This window comes from Balaenoptera physalus, assembly GCF_965194825.1.
Source record: "Balaenoptera physalus genome assembly, chromosome: 5".
Lineage (NCBI taxonomy): Eukaryota > Metazoa > Chordata > Mammalia > Artiodactyla > Balaenopteridae > Balaenoptera > Balaenoptera physalus.
Genome location: NC_138884.1, coordinates 16,122,153 through 16,141,327, shown reverse-complemented (window position 1 = coordinate 16,141,327; position 19,175 = coordinate 16,122,153). Strand labels below are relative to the sequence as shown.

Sequence of the window (19,175 nt, the reverse complement as noted above, 5' to 3'; positions counted from 1 at the left end):
TATTAAAATAATTGCTTCCTCCTACTTTTTTCTTCTTTTTTTTCTTTTGTCAAAGTCCTACTTTGTGTGGCAGTCGGCTTTTAAAAAGAAGGTAACTTAAACTATAGCAGGACACAGAAACTACATAGGCAATATTCTCCCTCTTTCGTAATTCTAATATATGACTGCTGAAATAGCACTGCAGCTTGGAAAGCTGCCTTCTAATAGAACATTTGTGGATAATTGAACTCTTGCTCATTGTTCAAAAGGTCATGAGGTTTGAGTGGGCTCTTTTTCTTTTGGTAAATTATTCAGTTTGAGTATTTATTGGCCTGTCAAAAGGAAAGTATTGCATGAACTCTTTGTTGCTCTTCACCATTTTCTAATTTGATTGTGTTCCATTCTGTGCATAAAAGTCGGTGGAAAATTTCCATCTCTCTTTCTCAAATTCCAGTACAGAGACCTCTCATCTTTGCTCTTTGCTATATACATCAGCCTCATGGATCAAACAGACACAAATTAAGTCAATGAGAAAGAATTATAATACTGATTGAATGGAGAGTTTTGGTTGATCAGATCATTGTTTTTATTAATATTTGGGAGCATTCCCTAAAAGGGATCTACAATAGGAAGAGTGCGGCTGAGTTTTAAGGAATCGCTAGTATTAGATTATCTGTAGTCATTTATAATAGAATGGCAAAATCTGTATTTCCCACCCGTGATTCTACCAAAATAGTGTCTGCATGATATCAACATGTTTTACTATAGTTAATAGAGCAACAGACCCCAATTCTGAAGAAAGTTTGGGTGCAAACTGGGCAGTTCCATTACTCCTACATGGTCTTACTGTCCAAACCTGCTGGCCCTTCATTACTATCTTCTATATCTAATGCTGGCTGAAGGAGAATGACTTGTCAAAAGTGAGAGGATCATGAGAAAACAGAGGGTGGCTGAAATTGCAAAAATATATTCCACATAAAGGTCTTTCTTCTGACAACTGCAATCCTTACACTTAGCTATCTAAGAAGATTTTAAAAATTCCTTTCAGATGAGGTAGACTCTTCAACTTTTTGTCTTTTTTCTCAGTGAACAGTTCTCTCTTCCTATGGACCAGAAATTTCCATTTATTGATCACCTTGGGTACACCTGGAACTCAGTTAGATGTTATTTTACTTCTTTGTTTAACTTTTACAACAGTCGTTTGGTTCAGCCTTATTACAGATGAAGAAGTGGACACACAGAGAGTTAAGTCACTTTCTCAAGGTACCATTTTTCAAAGGCGACAGTGCCATGATTTGAACCCAGATGTAAATGCCATTGAAGTCCAGACTTTATTTCCATGTCACATAAAGGCAGGGCTGCCTTCAGACCAAGTGATGCTGATCAGAAAGCATTAGGTTCCAAAGGGCCTGTCATTACATGAGGTGCTGCTGACTCAATTCATCCAATAGATATTGACTTTGTGATAACACAAAGGTCACCAATATGCAAACCTATTTGTTACATATTTCCACCTCATTTTCCTTGCCTCTGGTTTAGTCCTAATGTCTCTCTCCTTGTCTATACCTACCAGTTTGATTCAGTTCCTGACTTCCTTCCAGCTTTGCCTCTCAGGTTCTGTTGGTCTTGAGCCCTTAGCTTCCTGGATTCCTCTTCATTAACTGGGTAGACTAGTCACGAATAGCTGTGAACTCGTAACGACTTGCTCCCACATTGCGTTGGCATTTTAAGTGCTGGCTTTGACTCATCAAGGCCTAAAACTTACCAATCAACAGAAAACTTCCTTCTGGACTCTAGACAAGCCTCAGTCGGTGAAATTGCAGTTCACAGCAGTGTGTTTCTTGACCAATGGTTGACAGTATTTTACTATAAAATCCTCAAGACACAATATTATGCTTTAGTTCATCTGAAAACCAACCTTGATGGTGGAAAAATATGTTTTGAACAGTTGTAATTTTGTTCCTAGATTTTATTTCTATTGAGGACTTGTATATTTCCCTTGCTACTTCTAAATTTTGAAACTCCGCACTGATACGTCCTATGGGCTTTCTGGTTCTGACTTGGTTTACTAATCCTCACCTGTTCTCCTGACACACCTGGCTTGGACTAAGCAATATAATTTTCATTTCTGCTGAGTCTATTGCTGTGTAACAAAGTACCTCAACAGTTAGACTCTTAAAAGCAACCATGTTGTTTTTCTTGTGCTTTTGTACATTAAGAATCTGGGCAGATTTTGGCTAGTGATCCCACCGATCCTCAAGACATTGTTGTCGTTTTCAGCTGGCAAATGGGCTATCTGGAGGGTCCAAGATGGCCTTCACTCACACACCTGTCGTCTTTGCAGGTCTGGCTGAAGGTTGAGCCAGCTGGGACTGGTAACCAGAGTGCCTGCCCGTACAGTCTCTAGCAGGGGATTCTCAGTGTATTTGAACTTCTTAACTGGAGAATCACAACTCCCAGAGAGAAGGTTCCAAGAGACATGAAGCAAAACCTGACTGTTTCTTACGTCTTGGGCCCTGACACTCTACAGCATCATTTCTGTTGCTCTCTATTGGTCAGAGCGGTCATAAGCCCACCAGATTCAAGGGGAAGGAACACAGATCCTACTTCTAATTTTTTTTTTAATTAATTAATTAATTTATTTATGGCTGTGTTGGGTCTTCGTTTCTGTGCGAGGGCTTTCTCTAGTTGTGGCAAGTGGGGGCCACTCTTCATCGCGGTGCGCGGGCCTCTCACTATCGCGGCCTCTCTTGTTGCAGAGCACAGGCTCCAGACGCGCAGGCTCAGTAATCGTGGCTCACGGGCCCAGTTGCTCCGCGGCATGTGGGATCTTCCCAGACCAGGGCTCGAACCCATGCCCCTGCATTGGCAGGCAGACTCTCAACCACTGCGCCACCAGGGAAGCCCCAGATCCTACTTCTCAATGGTAGGAATATAATACTGATGTATGCTACAGCAAAATGAAAACATTATGCTAAGTGAAAGAAGACAGACACAATAGAGCACATATTGTATGACTGATATGAAATGTCCAGAATAGGCAAATCCAGAGACAGAAAGCAGATTTGTACTTTCCAGAGGATGAAGAGAAATCAGGAGTGACTGATGGGTGTGGGTTATCTCTTTGGGCTGATGAAGATATTTTGGAATTCGATAGTGGTAATGGCTGCACAAGTCTGTGAACATACTAAAAACCACTGAATTGTACACTTTTAAAAGGATGAATTTTATGGTATATGACTTGTATTTCAATTTGTTTAAACTAGCACTTTCTCACAAATTATCAGATTAAATTTCACTAATATCTGCTCTGTTTTTTGTATGTTAGATTGGCAGACATGTCAATTTTTTAAAATAAATGTAATTCTAAGGTTCTAAGTATTTTCTTTATATACTTAACCTCCTTCCTTTCTTATCTCATTCCACAGATATGCACACTATCCTTTACCTTTATAGAGTATCATAAAGATTAAGATATTAGGAACTCTTCCTTCTCTCAGATATTCCAGCATTGTTGCAACTATTTATTTCTTATGACCATCATGGTTTTTTATGTCTTCTAATATGTGGATAAAATAGACTAAGTGGCATAGTACTTTAGACAGGAAATAGAATCCCACTGCTGGATTTCTACATTTGATTTACATCTTGGTAAATAAATTGCTATTATTAATTTATTCCTTGACCTAAATGAAAACAACAGAGATTTTTGTTTCTTTTCTTTTTTTTTTTTTTTGTGTCCTTACAGAATTGTGTGCAACCAGTGATATGATTAAATTACAATCATGAATATACACATAAATGTCTGTACATTTTTTTAATATAGAAAATATTCAAAACTCTGTGCTTTAATGAAATTTGAAACTTGTATTGTGATAAATGTATGTTTTTCTTCTGCTATAGTAAGATTGGACTTTTTTCCTGAAATTAAGTGTCTGTGTTTCTTGGTTTATGATGGTTTCATATCTAATCAGTTATGTGTATGTTAATTTTTACTGGCATTAAAAGAATCCATAATATAAACAAAAATTTAAAATGATTTCTGTATATTGTCTACAGAAAATAGCTTTAATTGAGCAGCTTATCTTCCACTTGCAAGTTATGGAAATATAAGTATGTCAAAATAAATAAAAAGTAGAATTCTTTGTCATTCAAAGAATGTGATTATTTTGACCATCTTATGAATTACTTTGTTTTTGATGAAAGGGATTCAATCAAGTCACCTCTGAACTGAAGCTGCATAACCAAAACACATTAACTAGTAATATCACCGATTTATAAACAAATCGATGTTTATCTCTGCTTTCTGAATTTAGAATGTTGAGGTTATCTTACTTGTTTAAACCTATTTGGGGAAAGGTATGGAGATAAGCGTCCACATATGTGTTCATATGTTTATGGACTCACAGGCCTCTAAGATTTTGGTTTTCTGTTAGAGTTCTTAGAAAGTATCTAAGCTTTTATTTGTAGAAGCAGATGCTGTAAAGAAAAGGTTTTAACCTTTTTTAAAAAATTGAGATATAATTGACATATAACATGATATTAGTTTCAGGTGTACAACATAATGATTCAATATGTGTATGTATTATGAAATGATAACCACAATAAATCTAGTAAACATCCATCACCACACAGAGTCACAATTTTTTTTTCTTGTGATGGGTTTTAACCTTTAACAACTTTTGGTGTTATCTGCAAACTACTTCTTAAATCACAGGCAAATTCTGATTTCTGATTTCAGTGAGTCTATCTCAGAGGAGTGAGGTATGCCAAACATCATGCTCAATAGGACTTTAGGTCATTTGGTAAATATAACCAAGTAAAGATGTTTTCACTGTCATGACTTGTTAACTGACATGGTATTGGACTATAGAGAAAACAAAACCTGTATGATCCAAGTTAGATTTTCTCATGAAAAAAGTTATCTGTGAATGCTCAGTTCTGGCCAAGGCAGATTTTACTTTCAATTTTTTATTAATATCACCTCCTCTGCTTAACTCCTTTGGTGTCATCATATCTGTTCATTTATTTTTCAGTCTGAAATTTACTAAGAGTTCTTTAAAGTATGGAATAGTGGTACAAATGGATTGTAAAATAAGAGTAGCTTTCACTGGAAGATTAAAGCAAAATGCAGTTTTCCTCTAGATTTTAACTTTGCTTATATTTTTTCCTTTAAATTGATACACTAAAAATATTGCAATTAAGTACAACATGAAAAAATGTCCCTGTCCTATCTCCCCCTGCTCTGTTATATATCATGTTTTATTGGAAAAATGGTCAACGTTAAGTCGCTTCAGCATCAATACTGAATATTCACGCATGTGTGTGTGCACATGCACACTATTTAGTAGGCTGTGTTCAATTGGTTAATTTAAGCAAACTATTTTAAGTGACACAGCAGTAGGGGTCCTGATACTTTGGTACTGCTTGAAATTACTTCTTAACTTCAGAATAGTGACTTTACACCTCAACCTCTAGCAGGGTTGAGCAGGAATCAAAGAACTATTTTTCCTTTAAATAAGAGTATTTACTAAAATAATATAAAGCTAAATCAAACAGAACTATTACAGAAGATAATTTGGGAAGTTAAATAATATTTTCTCTGTTTTTCTTATTTTATTGTTTTTAAAGTTTTTTTGATGTTGACCATTTTTCTTTTAAGTCTTTATTGAATTTGTTACAATATTGCTTCTGTTTTATGTTTTGGTTTTTTGGCCGTGAAGCATGTGGGATCTTAGCTTCCCAACCAGGGATCAAAACCACACCCCCTGCATTGGAAGGCGAAGTCTTAACCACTGGACCACCAGGGAAGTCCCTGTTTTTCCTATTCTAGACTTGTATAAATTTAAAATAATCTTTAAGATATTCACATTGTTTAAGTAGTTAAACAAGGAGGTCATCAGACTGAGGTGGCTCTAATGTCTTGGGAGCCTACGTAAGCAAACCAAAACTAAGCCAGGATCAATGCACTCAGATCCAAGCAAATGAAACTTAAGAACAACCAATCACAAACAGCCAACTAGGCTTTCCCAAATAAGGTAACTCCTTAAGCTATCACCTATCAAATCATTTCCTTGCTCTGCTTCTCTCTAAAAACCTCTCCCCCAGCTCCTGTTGGTAGAATACTCTACCTTTGGTTTGGACTGCCTGATTCTAACTGATGTATGCTCAAAATAAACTCTTGAAAATTTTAATGTGCCTCAGTTTATCTTTTAACAATACTAAATGATTAACTGTATAGTATCTTTTAATGCAATAATGTACAATTGAATGTAATATCTCAACTGAATGTATATCTTTCTGTGATCTCATTTATGTCTTTCCATTATCTCTTAATTACCTCAATTCCTCTTAATAAAAGTTTAAAAGACTTGTTTTACGGGTTTTATTCCTCCTTAACAGAATTGGGTACACAGTTTCTTAAAGTTGACCATGAATATATTCTCCTTTTAACTGACTGACTAAAACCTGATCCACTGATTTGCACCACGAATTTCAAAAGGTGGATTAGTGCTGTGGATGTGATGGCTTAATTCTTCCAAAGGTGGTTCAGGATCGGTTATAGCACACTGAGCAGCAGCATCAATTTCTTTCCTCACTTCAACATCGATTTCCTTCAGTTCTTCAATACTGGCAAGTTTGTTGTTTAGCATTTTACCTTTGAGAGGCATGATAGGATGGCTCTTACTTCTTAAATTCTGAACTTCTTCTCGTGTACGATAACTGATTCCAGAGTCACTCATACTGTGTCCATGATAACGGTATGCCAGCAGCTCCATCAGTATGGGCCCCTTTCCAGATCTACAATAGTCAGCTGCAACCTTAGTTGCCTCCCAAACACATAGAACCTCCATTCCATCTACCCTTAGACCAGGGATGAAATTGCCTCTCTTGTAGTAATCAGTGTTGGCTGCTGCTCTCTCAACAGATATTCCCATTCCATAGTGGTTATTCTCGCAGATGAAAATACAAGGTAAATTCCACACAGCTGCCCTATTATAAGCTTCAGATATCTGACCCTGATTAGCGGCACCATTCCCATGTAGAGTCTAACACACCTCGTTGTTTCCCTTATATTTACAGGCCAGAGCAACACCAGCTCCCAGCGGTCCCTGAGAACCGACAATGCCATTGCCTCCACAGAAGTTCTTGGCATACATACGCATTGACCCTCCTTCTCCTTCAGCACAGCCACCTCTTCGACCTGTCAGCTCTGCAAGAATTGATGGGACAGAAAGTCCACGAGTACAGCATGAGCCATGAGCCCGACAGGATGCAATGACATGATCCATGGGGTTTAGCCCAGCCTCAAGACCCACACAGCAAGCTTCCTGACCATCACACAAGTGACAGAAACCACGAATAAATTTCTGTTTTAACAACTGATCCGCCTTCAATTCCATTCGACGAACGGTCTGCATCATCCTGTAGTATTTGAGTCCATCCTCCCGGCTGAGCACTGCGGTGACATGGGGACCCTCTTCCAACCGACAAAGATCACATTTCTTAATCTCAAATGTAGCATCATTTGAATAGTTACAGGATGCCACAAGCACCCTGTTAGCGGGCTTCTGGGTGACAACAGACAGCACGCTAGAGACAGCAGCAGCCAGCATCGTCCTCATGGAGCGCAGCCAGGGAGGCCGTGAGTCTCCATCTGCCAAGGTTGCCTGAGTCCCAGTCTCCAGCAGACCCTCCACGCCCCGAACGCACGCTGCGCCACAATGACCGCGCGCTGGTGGCAGAGGCCACGTCATGCCGCGCTGGGCCGCGGGCCGCAGCCTGGATCAGTTGACGTTTACAGTGCCTTCCAACAGTAAAATTAAGAGTAAAGGTTGTTTCTTGCCCTGGAAGACTTGGCTGAACTACACCCTGTTCCTAACTAACGCCATCATCATTGCTAAAACATCATAATCTGGGTCCCTTTTCCCTGCTAAACGCTAAAGTAATGCTTCCTGAACGTTGTATTAAATGGAAAAGAGGAGAAAACACAATCCTTAAGGCACACAAGAGCTCTGACAGGTTAAGCCAAAGATATTCTTACCAATATTTCCTTAAAGTCTTTTTAAAAATCATTAAAATATGTATGAATATTTTATCCTACTCCACAATACACCATATTTGTTTTAAAGTAAAAATAAAGATGCAAATTATTTGTAGTTTACATAAGTTAAAAAACACACACACACACTTCTTTAAAAAAGTTGGTGCACCGGAAGAATATGCACATTTACGCTATGGATTCTAGCGCCTGTGTCTCCTGATTGGTGGTGAGGGAGGGCGCGTGACGGTACACAAATCCCTACCTGAGATTGAAAGTCTAAACCCAATAACAAGCTTTGCCTGGTACGCGAAAATTGAAATCAGGGTTGAAATGATCTCAGGGCAGATGGAACGGATGTTCCATGTGTTCAGGAAGCAGTCAGGGTTAAAGTAGCTGCTAACAAGTTTTTACGTGGCACTTCTCCTTGCCCTTTACTGTAATCCTGAATCCTGTTCAGTTTTATCCCTATTTTCTGACTAATTTTTTTGCAGGGGTGTTGGTCTGTTCCTATAACGTCTTCAACAGGTTTCCTTAGAAAATATCAAGATTCATATGGCTTTGTTTCTTGTTTTTATATCAATCTAAACTGAACCAGTCTTAGCCTGGGAAATCAAGAAGCATGTTCTTATAATATTTCCTTATATAGTAAACATTAGAAAGCATAACTTCTTATAAAGTGACCCAGTAAACAATATGCAGTTTGGACTGAAGGAGAGCAATGGAGTTTGCTTAAGCAGTCGTCTTACGCCTAGTGTTACAAAGATCACATACCATTTTCCTCTTTTGTGCTTTTGTGATTTTGTACCCCGATAAGCCAACCACAAACAGGGATTCTGTTCTATTTAGACTATTAAGCAATTCACCTTAATACATGCTTTGTTTCATATCCTCCACCTGTTTGTAAATAAACAAACAAAACACAAAAATCCCTGTTTATAAATAAATTCTCACTCAAATCCCTATGACATGTTCAAAGCAGCTGCCTTCTCTAACCTAGTTACAAGTATTATCATGGATACCACTTATAGTATTCAGGCAGGAAGAAGAAAATAGCTTGTTAAAAAGTTATTATATCTATTAAAACTCAATCCTCCTCCCACCTTCCCAACCCAGCCGTCATAAATGGGCTTCATCTTTTCACTCAATTTAAAATTCTGCTTTTGGAATTCATGGTCTTGCTGTGTTGTTTGCTCCTTCTTTGATAGTTAGCCTGTCTCTGCTGTTCTCTTTCATTCCTGCAGGTACTGGAGACCTCCAGGGAGCATTATCTCCATGAGAATGAGAAAAATGACACTGCATGATGGAACAGTAGTGTTAATGGGTCACTGAGTGACAGCTGAGCCTTCTCTCAGAGGTATCAGCCAGGCTAGCACTGCCAGGAACACAAGAGCTGTACAGTAAAGTGTGCCAATTTAATCTTGTCACATGTAGCCTGGGCTGCAAAGATAGAGCTCCCCTTAAAAGCCCAGTGTGACAAGGCTAAACCTGACTCATGCCAGAGGAGAACATGCAAAGATGCTTATTGCAAAATACCTGTGCTACAGGTCACCACAGAAGATGGCCCTTTTATTGCAACAGGCTCTGTTTAAGATAATATATAATAAAATGGGAAACTTGTAGGGACCTTTTGGACATCAGTTACACTACACAACCTAAATTCAACTTAAAGATAGACAGATGAAATCATATTTGCAGACTGATGTCAGAGTATTTCCATTAAACTCATTAAACCTGATGATGATTTTTCTTTAAGTTTAAACCCATCCACATTTTCAAAGTAAAAGTAAAATTTCCAGACGTCAGGTAAAAGTTTAAAACCCCCAAGGAAATCCTGAGCGGTTGAGCCTCTCTTATCTGCCCCTGGCTAGACAGGATTCAATACACATGGACAATACAGCCAATGACAGTGTACTTTTCTGCAAATGATTTATTCTTTTGCCTTGTCATTGTTCAATACCATGTTTATTAGCAAACCGAACTAAGAGTCATCTACATGTTCACCACTGAAATGTTTGCAATTAAAATCCTCATAAATTCTAAGTTTTTAATTAATACCAAATCTTACTTTTAATCTATTTGAAATTAAAGGGAAACAGATGAGCACTTTTATAAGGCCAATAGTAGACTTTGCATTAATTAATAAAAATCCTAATAAAAGAGGAGCCAGTGATTATAGTAGCCATCATTAATGTCAGTGTGACAGAATTTCGCTTTCCATGTGTAATGGTTGATCCTCTACGGGCATTTATGAATTCATCTTAAAAGTGTCACCCCCATTGAATCAATAGCATATAAAATATTTTTTAATAAGCGACAAGGAAATACTTAAAAAAGAACAGCATGTTTGAAGAATATTAAATTCCTCCAGTAATAATTATGTACTTTCACCAAATGTTAAATAAAGAAAGCTGTTAAAGGGTGAATATGTTCTACATAAATAATATCAGATCTCAGTATAAGATTATTGGTAATGTATTTTTTTCATAGCGCTAAGATTTGGCAATTAAAAGCGATGAGTAAGGGAACTTGGTGAAAAAAATTAAGACATACATAACTCACAGAAGAATTTTTCCCATTTGGTCTAATTATCTCCCTTGGAGAAAGGGAAAATGTCAGTACCATATATTCTGCAAAATAATGACAATCAAGCAAAGTCCTCCTCCAATGTTGTAATAAATGAGCTTAGTTCAGAAGAATTCAGAGCCCTGGGCAAACAATATTTTTTTCTTCTCCTCACCCTCATGCTAATTGTGAAGTGTCATTAAATAAGAATTCAGGACAAATTACGAGGAAGAGAAGACTTACTTGAAAACAAGAGGTAAGGTGAGGGTGCTCCTCATTCCGCCCAAATAACGACGGAAGAAAGAAAGGAAAGACATTATGGGTTAACTGTTAGTAGCGACTGATCGGAGCCACCATCTTTCTCCGGCTGGATGAGCAGAGTCACCCGAGTCATCATGCCCACAGTATCCAACCCTTATCCCTAGAGTTTGGGACCAAGGTCTAGCAGATCATGATAAAAGAGGTCATTATACAAAACTGTAAAAGAAGAGTTTCCAAACATTTTAATAAGCCCCCTATAATTAGAACTGAAATTGACTATGGCCAAGTGAGATAAGAAAAGCAATTCATGTATAATTTGGTGTCAAGATTTACTATGGCCTACTGTCTCAACTAGTAGAGGACTAGTGCAGGTGTCAAAAGCTGTGAAGTGATTTCTGCTCAGTACTTTGAGTTGTTTTGTAAAATAAAAATCATCAATTCAATATATGTTTCTAACAAATCAAGGAAAATTCAAGAAGCCCAAGTCAGGTCTCTTTGCATTTCCTCCAAAAATTATTATTTACATTTCTTGGGAAAATTTTTTTGTTCACAAGATCTTAATTCTCACATACTTAAAAACCCATATCTCAAATTTTCATTCTCTAAATAAATATACATTTATCTTTAGTAGCTTTAATTTTAATAGCAATAAAGTATACATTAAATGTGATAGTAAAAATAAACTATATATTCAATAGTGAAATGATGGCTTCTCTCCTTTGAACAAAGTCTTTTGTAATATGTGTCTCTTAACTGTACATTTTATGATGTTTTCTGTATTAATGCCCTCCAACAACACTTCCTTCTAACACCTTTGGGTAGATTATTACCTTTTCCTAATATCAGTATGTGATAACATAATTAGCACATTTATTTCCTTTGACTTTGCTTCTTTGAAGACCTGAGTCACTGAACTAAGATTTAAAGAGACAAAGGATATTGGCAAAATTCCAGGGCACTGCTGCCCCCTAGAAGGAAGTTTGTGCAGCACATCTGACCATTACAGACAAATCTTGGGAAAAAGAGAGTCTGAGATCTGGCACCCCACTTTTAACAACCTACTGTTGGCTGCATCATTGGTTTTCTGTGCCCTCTTCTTATCTAAGCTTGGGCACAGGGTTGCCTATCACATCCTAAACTAAGATCCTAATACACTCCATGGCTCTCTCCAGAGATCCCTGTGGATATGTAGAGTCACACAAACAAAATTTTCTCAGCAAAATAATATTTTTTTAAATAATGAAGATGCAATTTGAAGCTATCATATGCATTAATCTGAGATTTAAGGAACTACTGTAAATATTGCCCAGGTTTATAAAAACCTTTCATCTCTTTGTTGGAGATACAAAGTTTGCTCATTTGATTTTTACAGAGACAGGTAAGGCAGTTTCTATCATTCTCAATTTCTATATGAGGAAACTGAGACCTAAAGAGTTTAGATGAAAGGCAAAAATTACAAAGTTAGTAAAAAGTATAATATTCATCCCTTACCTATTCAGCACATATAATGAAGTGCCTTCTTTTCTGTACTAAGTAATAGAAATAAAATGATGATATACAATAAGATTTTCCTCTACTTAATCCAGTTCATGTGGAGGTGTTGTGCTGTGAGCTCTCCCAGATTTTCTGGCATTGCATGTAGAAAAGGACACATCATCATTGAATGACAGAGAAAGAGACACATGAACAGCTGTTATAGAGGCAGTAAGACTAATGTATTGCATTCTGGGCAATGGTTACAATGACAGTTTGTCTTTATTGGGATCAATGATGAACAAATTAAAATAGAGTAATGTCAAACAGTGACACAAAAAACAGAACACTCTAACTTTGTAAAGTTGTGTTGTCTCCTTTAACTTGGTAATACAGCAGAGCTGAAAAGGCACACTGGGAAATATGAAAATCAGGATCTCATAATTATACAATACATTATGAATATGAATGCAGTTTCTCCAAGCAACCTGAGACAATGCTGTAGATGTTTTATGGAGATTTTTGGGCGTGAGAATCTCTCTGTTCCCACGGACCCACTGTTCATCTGGATTCTAAGACATTTCCATAGTGCCCAGCACTGTAAGTCTAAAAGGCCACCATGGGAGAAGCCTCAGAGAGGTTTTTAAATGTGAAGTCTAATAAACATCATCCACATTGCTAAATGAAGATAGTGTGTAAGAAGAGTTTTTAAGCTCAGACATGTTAGGCACTCAACAAAAGCATCATATTCAGAAAGCAAGATTGTTGGAGGATTGTCAGAGGAAGTTAACAAGCTTCTGTCAGGGCTACCAGCTCCTAGGCCATGAGCACTGCATTAAAATTTACAACAAATTTCTTCAAAAATTCTTAATCTTTATCTGCCTTCACCTAGCCCTCATCCACCTCATTTCATGATAAAATTACTCTAATTACTGTAAGGATGAATTACAACTTTCTAAGGGATTTCTCATATTTTACAGAATGTTTCCAAATCATATGGAAAATTATATGGAATGCGTAATATCCCCATTGATCTGAGGAGAAACAGACCCAACAAGTTCGATAAGTCCAGCAAACATTAGGCACGTCTTCAAGTCATACATCTAATTCATGGAGAGCCAGCCTCAGTTGATCAAGTGCTCCTTGCCTTCACATACTACACTGCTCCCCTCACCCTAGCTGCCTGTCTTCTGATGAATTTTTACATCTATTAGAGCGTCGTTCCCACTAATCTTAGCGGAAGAGGAGTGTTCTTCTTATCTAGAAATCTAAACCCTCTGCCCCTGCTACAGAACCTGCTACTGGCTCATAACGAGACACTGCTCTTACTCATATACTCCCCACCCCGACCAGGGAATCATCAATTTTGTCTTCTCCTTTGGTTTTCTTTCATGCTCATATTTCCTCTGCTCTGAAAGAAGATACCCAAGGCTTCATTGCCTCTTTTAGATCTCATCCCATATTATTCCTTTTATCTAGTCAAGCTCCACAAACATGCAGCCTGTACCCACAGTCTCCATTTACTTTCCTCTAATTGCTTCCATATGCTTCTGCAATCTGTGTCATCAACAATGAATTGAAATTTCTCACATCAAGGACTTGGCTAAATTTAATGACAACTTCAGTATCATCATTCTCTGGAACTCTCCACCGCATTACATGTGTTTCTCCATGGATATTCCCTTACCCTAACTTCAAAAAAAAATGTTCTTATGCTGCTTATACCCTACACTTCATTTCCTGATATCTCAACCTTGACCCAAAAAGTAAAAGTAGGTCTAAAGTTTAATACAATACTATATGCTCTATTGTTGCCAGTTATATGATTACCCACAGAGTCTCACATGATTTATTGGTTTAATTCTCACCAGCAGGGTACTGCCAAAAATATTTTCAACATTAACTTTCCTTCATTCTCTCTAATCTACCAGGGGAAAAGTGTATTTGAAAGTCCTGTAGTTATTTAAACTAAAAAAATTCTAAAATGAAAGAGTTCTTACCTTTTACCCATTTGAATAAAAATAACGTCCCTCCCAATTTTCTTGTCTTCTTTAGAGTCCTGTTGCTGGTTTATAAACTCAGCATATACTTTGACTATTCTGTCTTTTTAAAAATTCTATCCTGTAAATGTAGAAAAGCACAAAGATAAAATATTTAAATCATCTCAATTGCTGTCAAATTTTGATTTATTCCTTTTTATTATTTTTTATTTCTGATATAATCAGGATCATATTGTGTATTTTATATCTCTTAAGATTTCTTAGAATTATAATTATTTTCAAAATAATCAAAAGCTATTTAAAAGATCATTTCAGTGGCTGCTAAAATAATCTCCATTGTATGGATGTGCCATAGCTAATAAAATGTTCCCCTAAGACTGAACACTTGTGTTATTACTGAGCTCATACTATGTTCCTGGCAGTATGCATTAGGGAAAAGACTGCTTTTTGTCCTTTTTTTTTTTTTTTTTACACACACTGTATTTTATTTTTACAAGAGATAAATAGACTGACACCAAGCATTGTACATGGATGACCACAACAAAAGCAACAATGATTGCCATTACCAAACATGAAACACACTCATACTATGGAAAAGACTGCTTTTTAAAATTTAGTTTATAATGTTTTTAACACAAAAATGTAGGGTGTTCAATGTGTTGATCTCTTTTGTTATAGTTCCACTCTTTGTACACAATTATGAGTTTATATACTATAAATAACTACTTACTTTATTATTTAGTCTTTGAGACATCTGGAAGTTACCGGATAATGCAGAGAAGTAATATTACAATTTTATTTTGTCCACTTCATTCTTCCACAGTTGTAGATTGAGTAGTCTATATTTTTATTATTTTGGGATGCTAGCTTCATATCTATCTATATATCTATATATCTATATATATATATCTACATCTCCATAAGCTAAAAATTTTGTTTCTAAGCTCTTCAGTTTTATTATCTCTCAGTTGATTCTTATGTGAACACTTCCCAGTTTTAATTATTAGAGCATAATATAATTGTGTATTTGATAGACCAAGCCCTTAATCGTTACATTTCTTTTTCAAAATCCATTAAGATTTTATAGCCTATATACTATTTCATATGAAGATCAGGGTAATTATACTAAAAGAATTTGGTATTTAAATAGAATTCCATAAACATATAAAATGAATAGGAGAGAGGTCTATCTTTACAATATTTAGTTTTCCCATTCAAGTCTATTCATCTCTCAGCTTACTCAGAATTTGACACACTGACATCATGTGGTTTTCCTTATGAATTGTTTCCTTATCCATTTTTTGTAAAGTTGTTTCTCAGCTTGGGTGATGGTGTTTTTTTGTTTTGTTTTTATTGGAGTATAATTGCTTTACAATGTTGTGTTAGTTTCTGCTGTACAGTGAGGGGAATCAGCTATATGTGTGTATATATATATATATCCCCTCCCTCTTGGACTACCCCACCATCCCACCTTCTTGCTATGTTCCAGGCATTTTGCTAAGTATATTGCAAGCAATATTTTACTTAACTGTCACAACAATCCTATGACATAGACAAGATTGCCCTACTTAACTTTACTGATAAAAATACTTAGACTTTAATAGTAAGTATTTCCAGGAACCAAAACCCAGTAAGTGATAGAAACTGGACTCAAATCCAGATTGTCTAACCCCAAAGTTTCTGTTTTTGTCAATAATTATGGTGATAGCTCTGAGATGGAAACATGTTTCCTTAACATGTTTTGTTAGGAAATAATCTAAATTTAATCTTTACTATGTTTTTAACAAATATGTTAAGTTTTTAAAAATATCTTTTCATAATATTTGAAATAGTTATATCACATCTTTTTACTTGACTTCCTGGTATATTGTCATTCAAGTCCACTCCTATGGTGTGTGGAACCCCAAGCAAATATACTTTTGCAGAACTCCAAAGTGCGTTACAAAATTCATGGATCCATGCAGGGCATTTGTCAATGATGATTTAGAATAATAGGTAGAGAAGAGGAAATTACACATTTATTGTCCAATCGGAGCTTGTGAAGATTCTTGATACAGTTAAAAAAGCACAGTCTATTCTTGTTCATGTCCAAGAATCATCACTTCCTGTTCTTAATTGCCAAGTGCATAATTTTTAACTAATTTCTCATATGCTTTTCCAAGAAAGAGGTAGTACCTGTTGTTAATCACAAAGCAGTGGTTCTCCAGAATCTGTTTGTACTCAAATAATATAGATCTTCTTGGCTCTATAGTTCCCTAATACCATTTAATTAATTCTGGTTACATCATTACTTATGATGCTGCAGCATATATCCTGCCAACCATAAACACTAGATTCTCAAAAGTTGTTACTGTGCTTTACTGATGATGACCACAAATGTTAAGTCTTACCCAAAGTATGCAGGTAAAAGTAAATGATAATTATATTTCTGGTCATGCTCAATTTACCTTTAGGATATTTATGGCATAAATATAGAACAACACATCTTCCAAACATGTCCTCTCTTGAGCAGTTTAGAATGTTATCACTGAATTTCTAGAATGTGATTTCTTTCCATGTGGATTTCATTCCTGTCATCTACTCATTGACACCAGTAAGAGGGGCCATGGAAGGAGTGGGATGAGCCATGATATTCATGCAAGGAATGACTGCCCTGCCTTGGCACAGCTTAAGACCAACCAAGGAGAGCACAACATTACATCAATTAGAGGCAAAAGAGGAAATATGTAAGAAGGACCTGATGACACTGTAGAGTAATTGTCTCAAAGTCCCGGGAAGAGACAGGAGCAGCCACCTGAGAAGGGCTGACAGACAGGTGGAGTGGAGTTTTCAGAATGGGTGAGTGACCACCCTAGATACAAGTGATGACTGGTTCACAGGGCAAAGAATGCCTGCTGCCATCCTTACCACTCTTGGGTGCTGTAGACTGGAGACAGCACCATGCTCATAACGCAGATGTACAAGAGCCAACGCCTGCTCAATGCTTAAACCCAAGGACTGGTGCTGAACTATGGGTAGCCAAAAGCTTTGAATTTGTCCTGTATCCCATGCGAGTGAGAGTCACACAAAATCAATGTGTCTGTACAGTTCTGACAGTCCAGTCTTGCTTGGTTCACATCATGCCAGTCAGCAGGAGTGGTATACTTGCCAGTCCACTCACATGGATCTGATGCCCAGGCATGGGGCCCTGGGATAACCCCATAGGCAGACGTTCTGGAGCTCCTCTGGGAATCTGGTCAACCTCATAGATGGGTCAGAGGGCACCCAAGAGAAGATATGGATGGATAGATAGCATATATATATGCTAGATAGATAGATAGCATATATATATATGTACATATATATACATATATACACATATATAAAATATCTTGTTCAATTTATATAATCTAGTTAAAACATATTCTTAAGTACCTTATATTTATAGATTTCCTAATAATCAACTCTCCTAGAATTTCTAGGATAAATTCAGATTGTTTGTTAGTGTATTTATGTAATTCATGAACAAATTGTGTGGTCTGATTTTCACAAAAGTCTTCTCTTTTCTGACTGTTAGAGAAATTTCTTTTTTGGAAGATTATGTTTGTACTTGCACAAATCTGGATTCCAGTGTTCAAATTTCCTAACAACTAGTCCATTTTTGTTTTTGATAGATTACATTCATTTAAGGTCATATTTATTTTTTACCACCTATGTGTCATAATAACAATAGCCAACTTTTATTGAGTGCTTAGCATGTAATGCTCATTGTATAAACTTTATCATAGGTTATCCAGGTTAATTCTTGCAGGCACACTTTTAAGTAGGTACCATTATTATGCACACTTTCTCACAGTGAAAATGAGGTTTATTGAAGATGTTTATCGCACATAATAGAGCTTGTAAATAGTGTAGCCAGACTGTGAAACCAATTTAGTCTGAGTCCAGAATTCTCTTAACCACTGTACACTAGAGAGAGAATACTAAAAAAGATAGGAACTCTGCCCTCAGGGACCTTAAGTTCTTGTGCAGGTCTCTGAGAGGCCCAATCAAATTATACTTCTTTCCTGCCTGGATTCTAAATAAATTGGTATATAAGACAAAGGATTCAAAAATGGATGCCAAAATGTCATCAGTAGTTTTGTAAAGTTTCCATTGGAAGATATCTTAGTTTGAGAGCAAATTTGGTCTCCCAACCCAGGAATAAGGAAACTCACCTCCTCAGAAACAGGCAATGCGAGACCCAGAGGTTGAGGTCATGGAATAGGAAGAACAGAGAGGAAGTTCTGCTGCCTGTCGTATGTTCATTCCCAAGAAGTGAGAAGAGCTGAGCCTAGTCTGTCCAATTTATAGTTCCCAATTTTGCCATCTAGATAACACACTTCACCTCTTCTAGGTGAGGAGACTGAAAAGATGGGAAAAACCCAAAAGTGTTCCATCCAATTCCAAGTACTGATGCGTGTCCTCTCCTTTCTCTCTCATCCTAACTGCTCCTTCTTGGCCAGCCTCCTGTTGATTTATTTTCTGCAACTGGGAAATCGTGCATCCTGCTCATTTTATTTCCTTGTTTCTATCTTTTCTTTTGTTTCCTCAATGGATGACTCAGTTCTTTCAGTGTGGACAGGTCATGCTGGTGGTGAATTCTGTGAATTGTGGATGTGGGAGTAGAAGAAATACACTTATACTTGGAAATATTATTCTTCTAAAATATTATACCTGGAAAAACACAGAAGAATGAATCAAACAATTTTTGAAAAAATAATAAAATAAATTCAAATGTTTGTCATGAAATGAGCATATAGAACATAATAGCTTTTATACTGTTTTTTATTTAAAAATATAAAGGAAGAAAGGATACCTTTTACAATATTAACAAA

The 19,175-nt window shown here is 36.7% G+C and overlaps 1 protein-coding gene, 1 long non-coding RNA gene and 1 pseudogene across 3 annotated transcripts in view; 1 reads left to right on the top strand and 2 right to left on the bottom strand.

Annotated features, from left to right (window-relative positions):
• LOC309661449 (transmembrane protein 135 pseudogene) overlaps positions 1–6,917 on the bottom strand; it is a 46,601-nt pseudogene extending 39,684 nt beyond the window's left edge. The window contains exon 1 of the transcript in view: positions 6,448–6,917. The product of the transcript in view is annotated as a transmembrane protein 135 pseudogene (transcript). The remainder of the gene's footprint in view (positions 1–6,447) is intronic.
• LOC309660829 overlaps positions 1–19,175 on the top strand; it is a 1,143,314-nt gene that overhangs the window by 285,153 nt on the left and 838,986 nt on the right. The window lies entirely within an intron of this gene.
• PDHA2 (pyruvate dehydrogenase E1 subunit alpha 2) lies at positions 2,893–8,164 on the bottom strand. The gene has a single exon (XM_082461897.1). It carries the CDS (start codon positions 7,734–7,736, stop codon positions 7,029–7,031), a length of 708 nt encoding a protein of 235 aa, XP_082318023.1. The 5' UTR covers positions 7,737–8,164; the 3' UTR covers positions 2,893–7,028.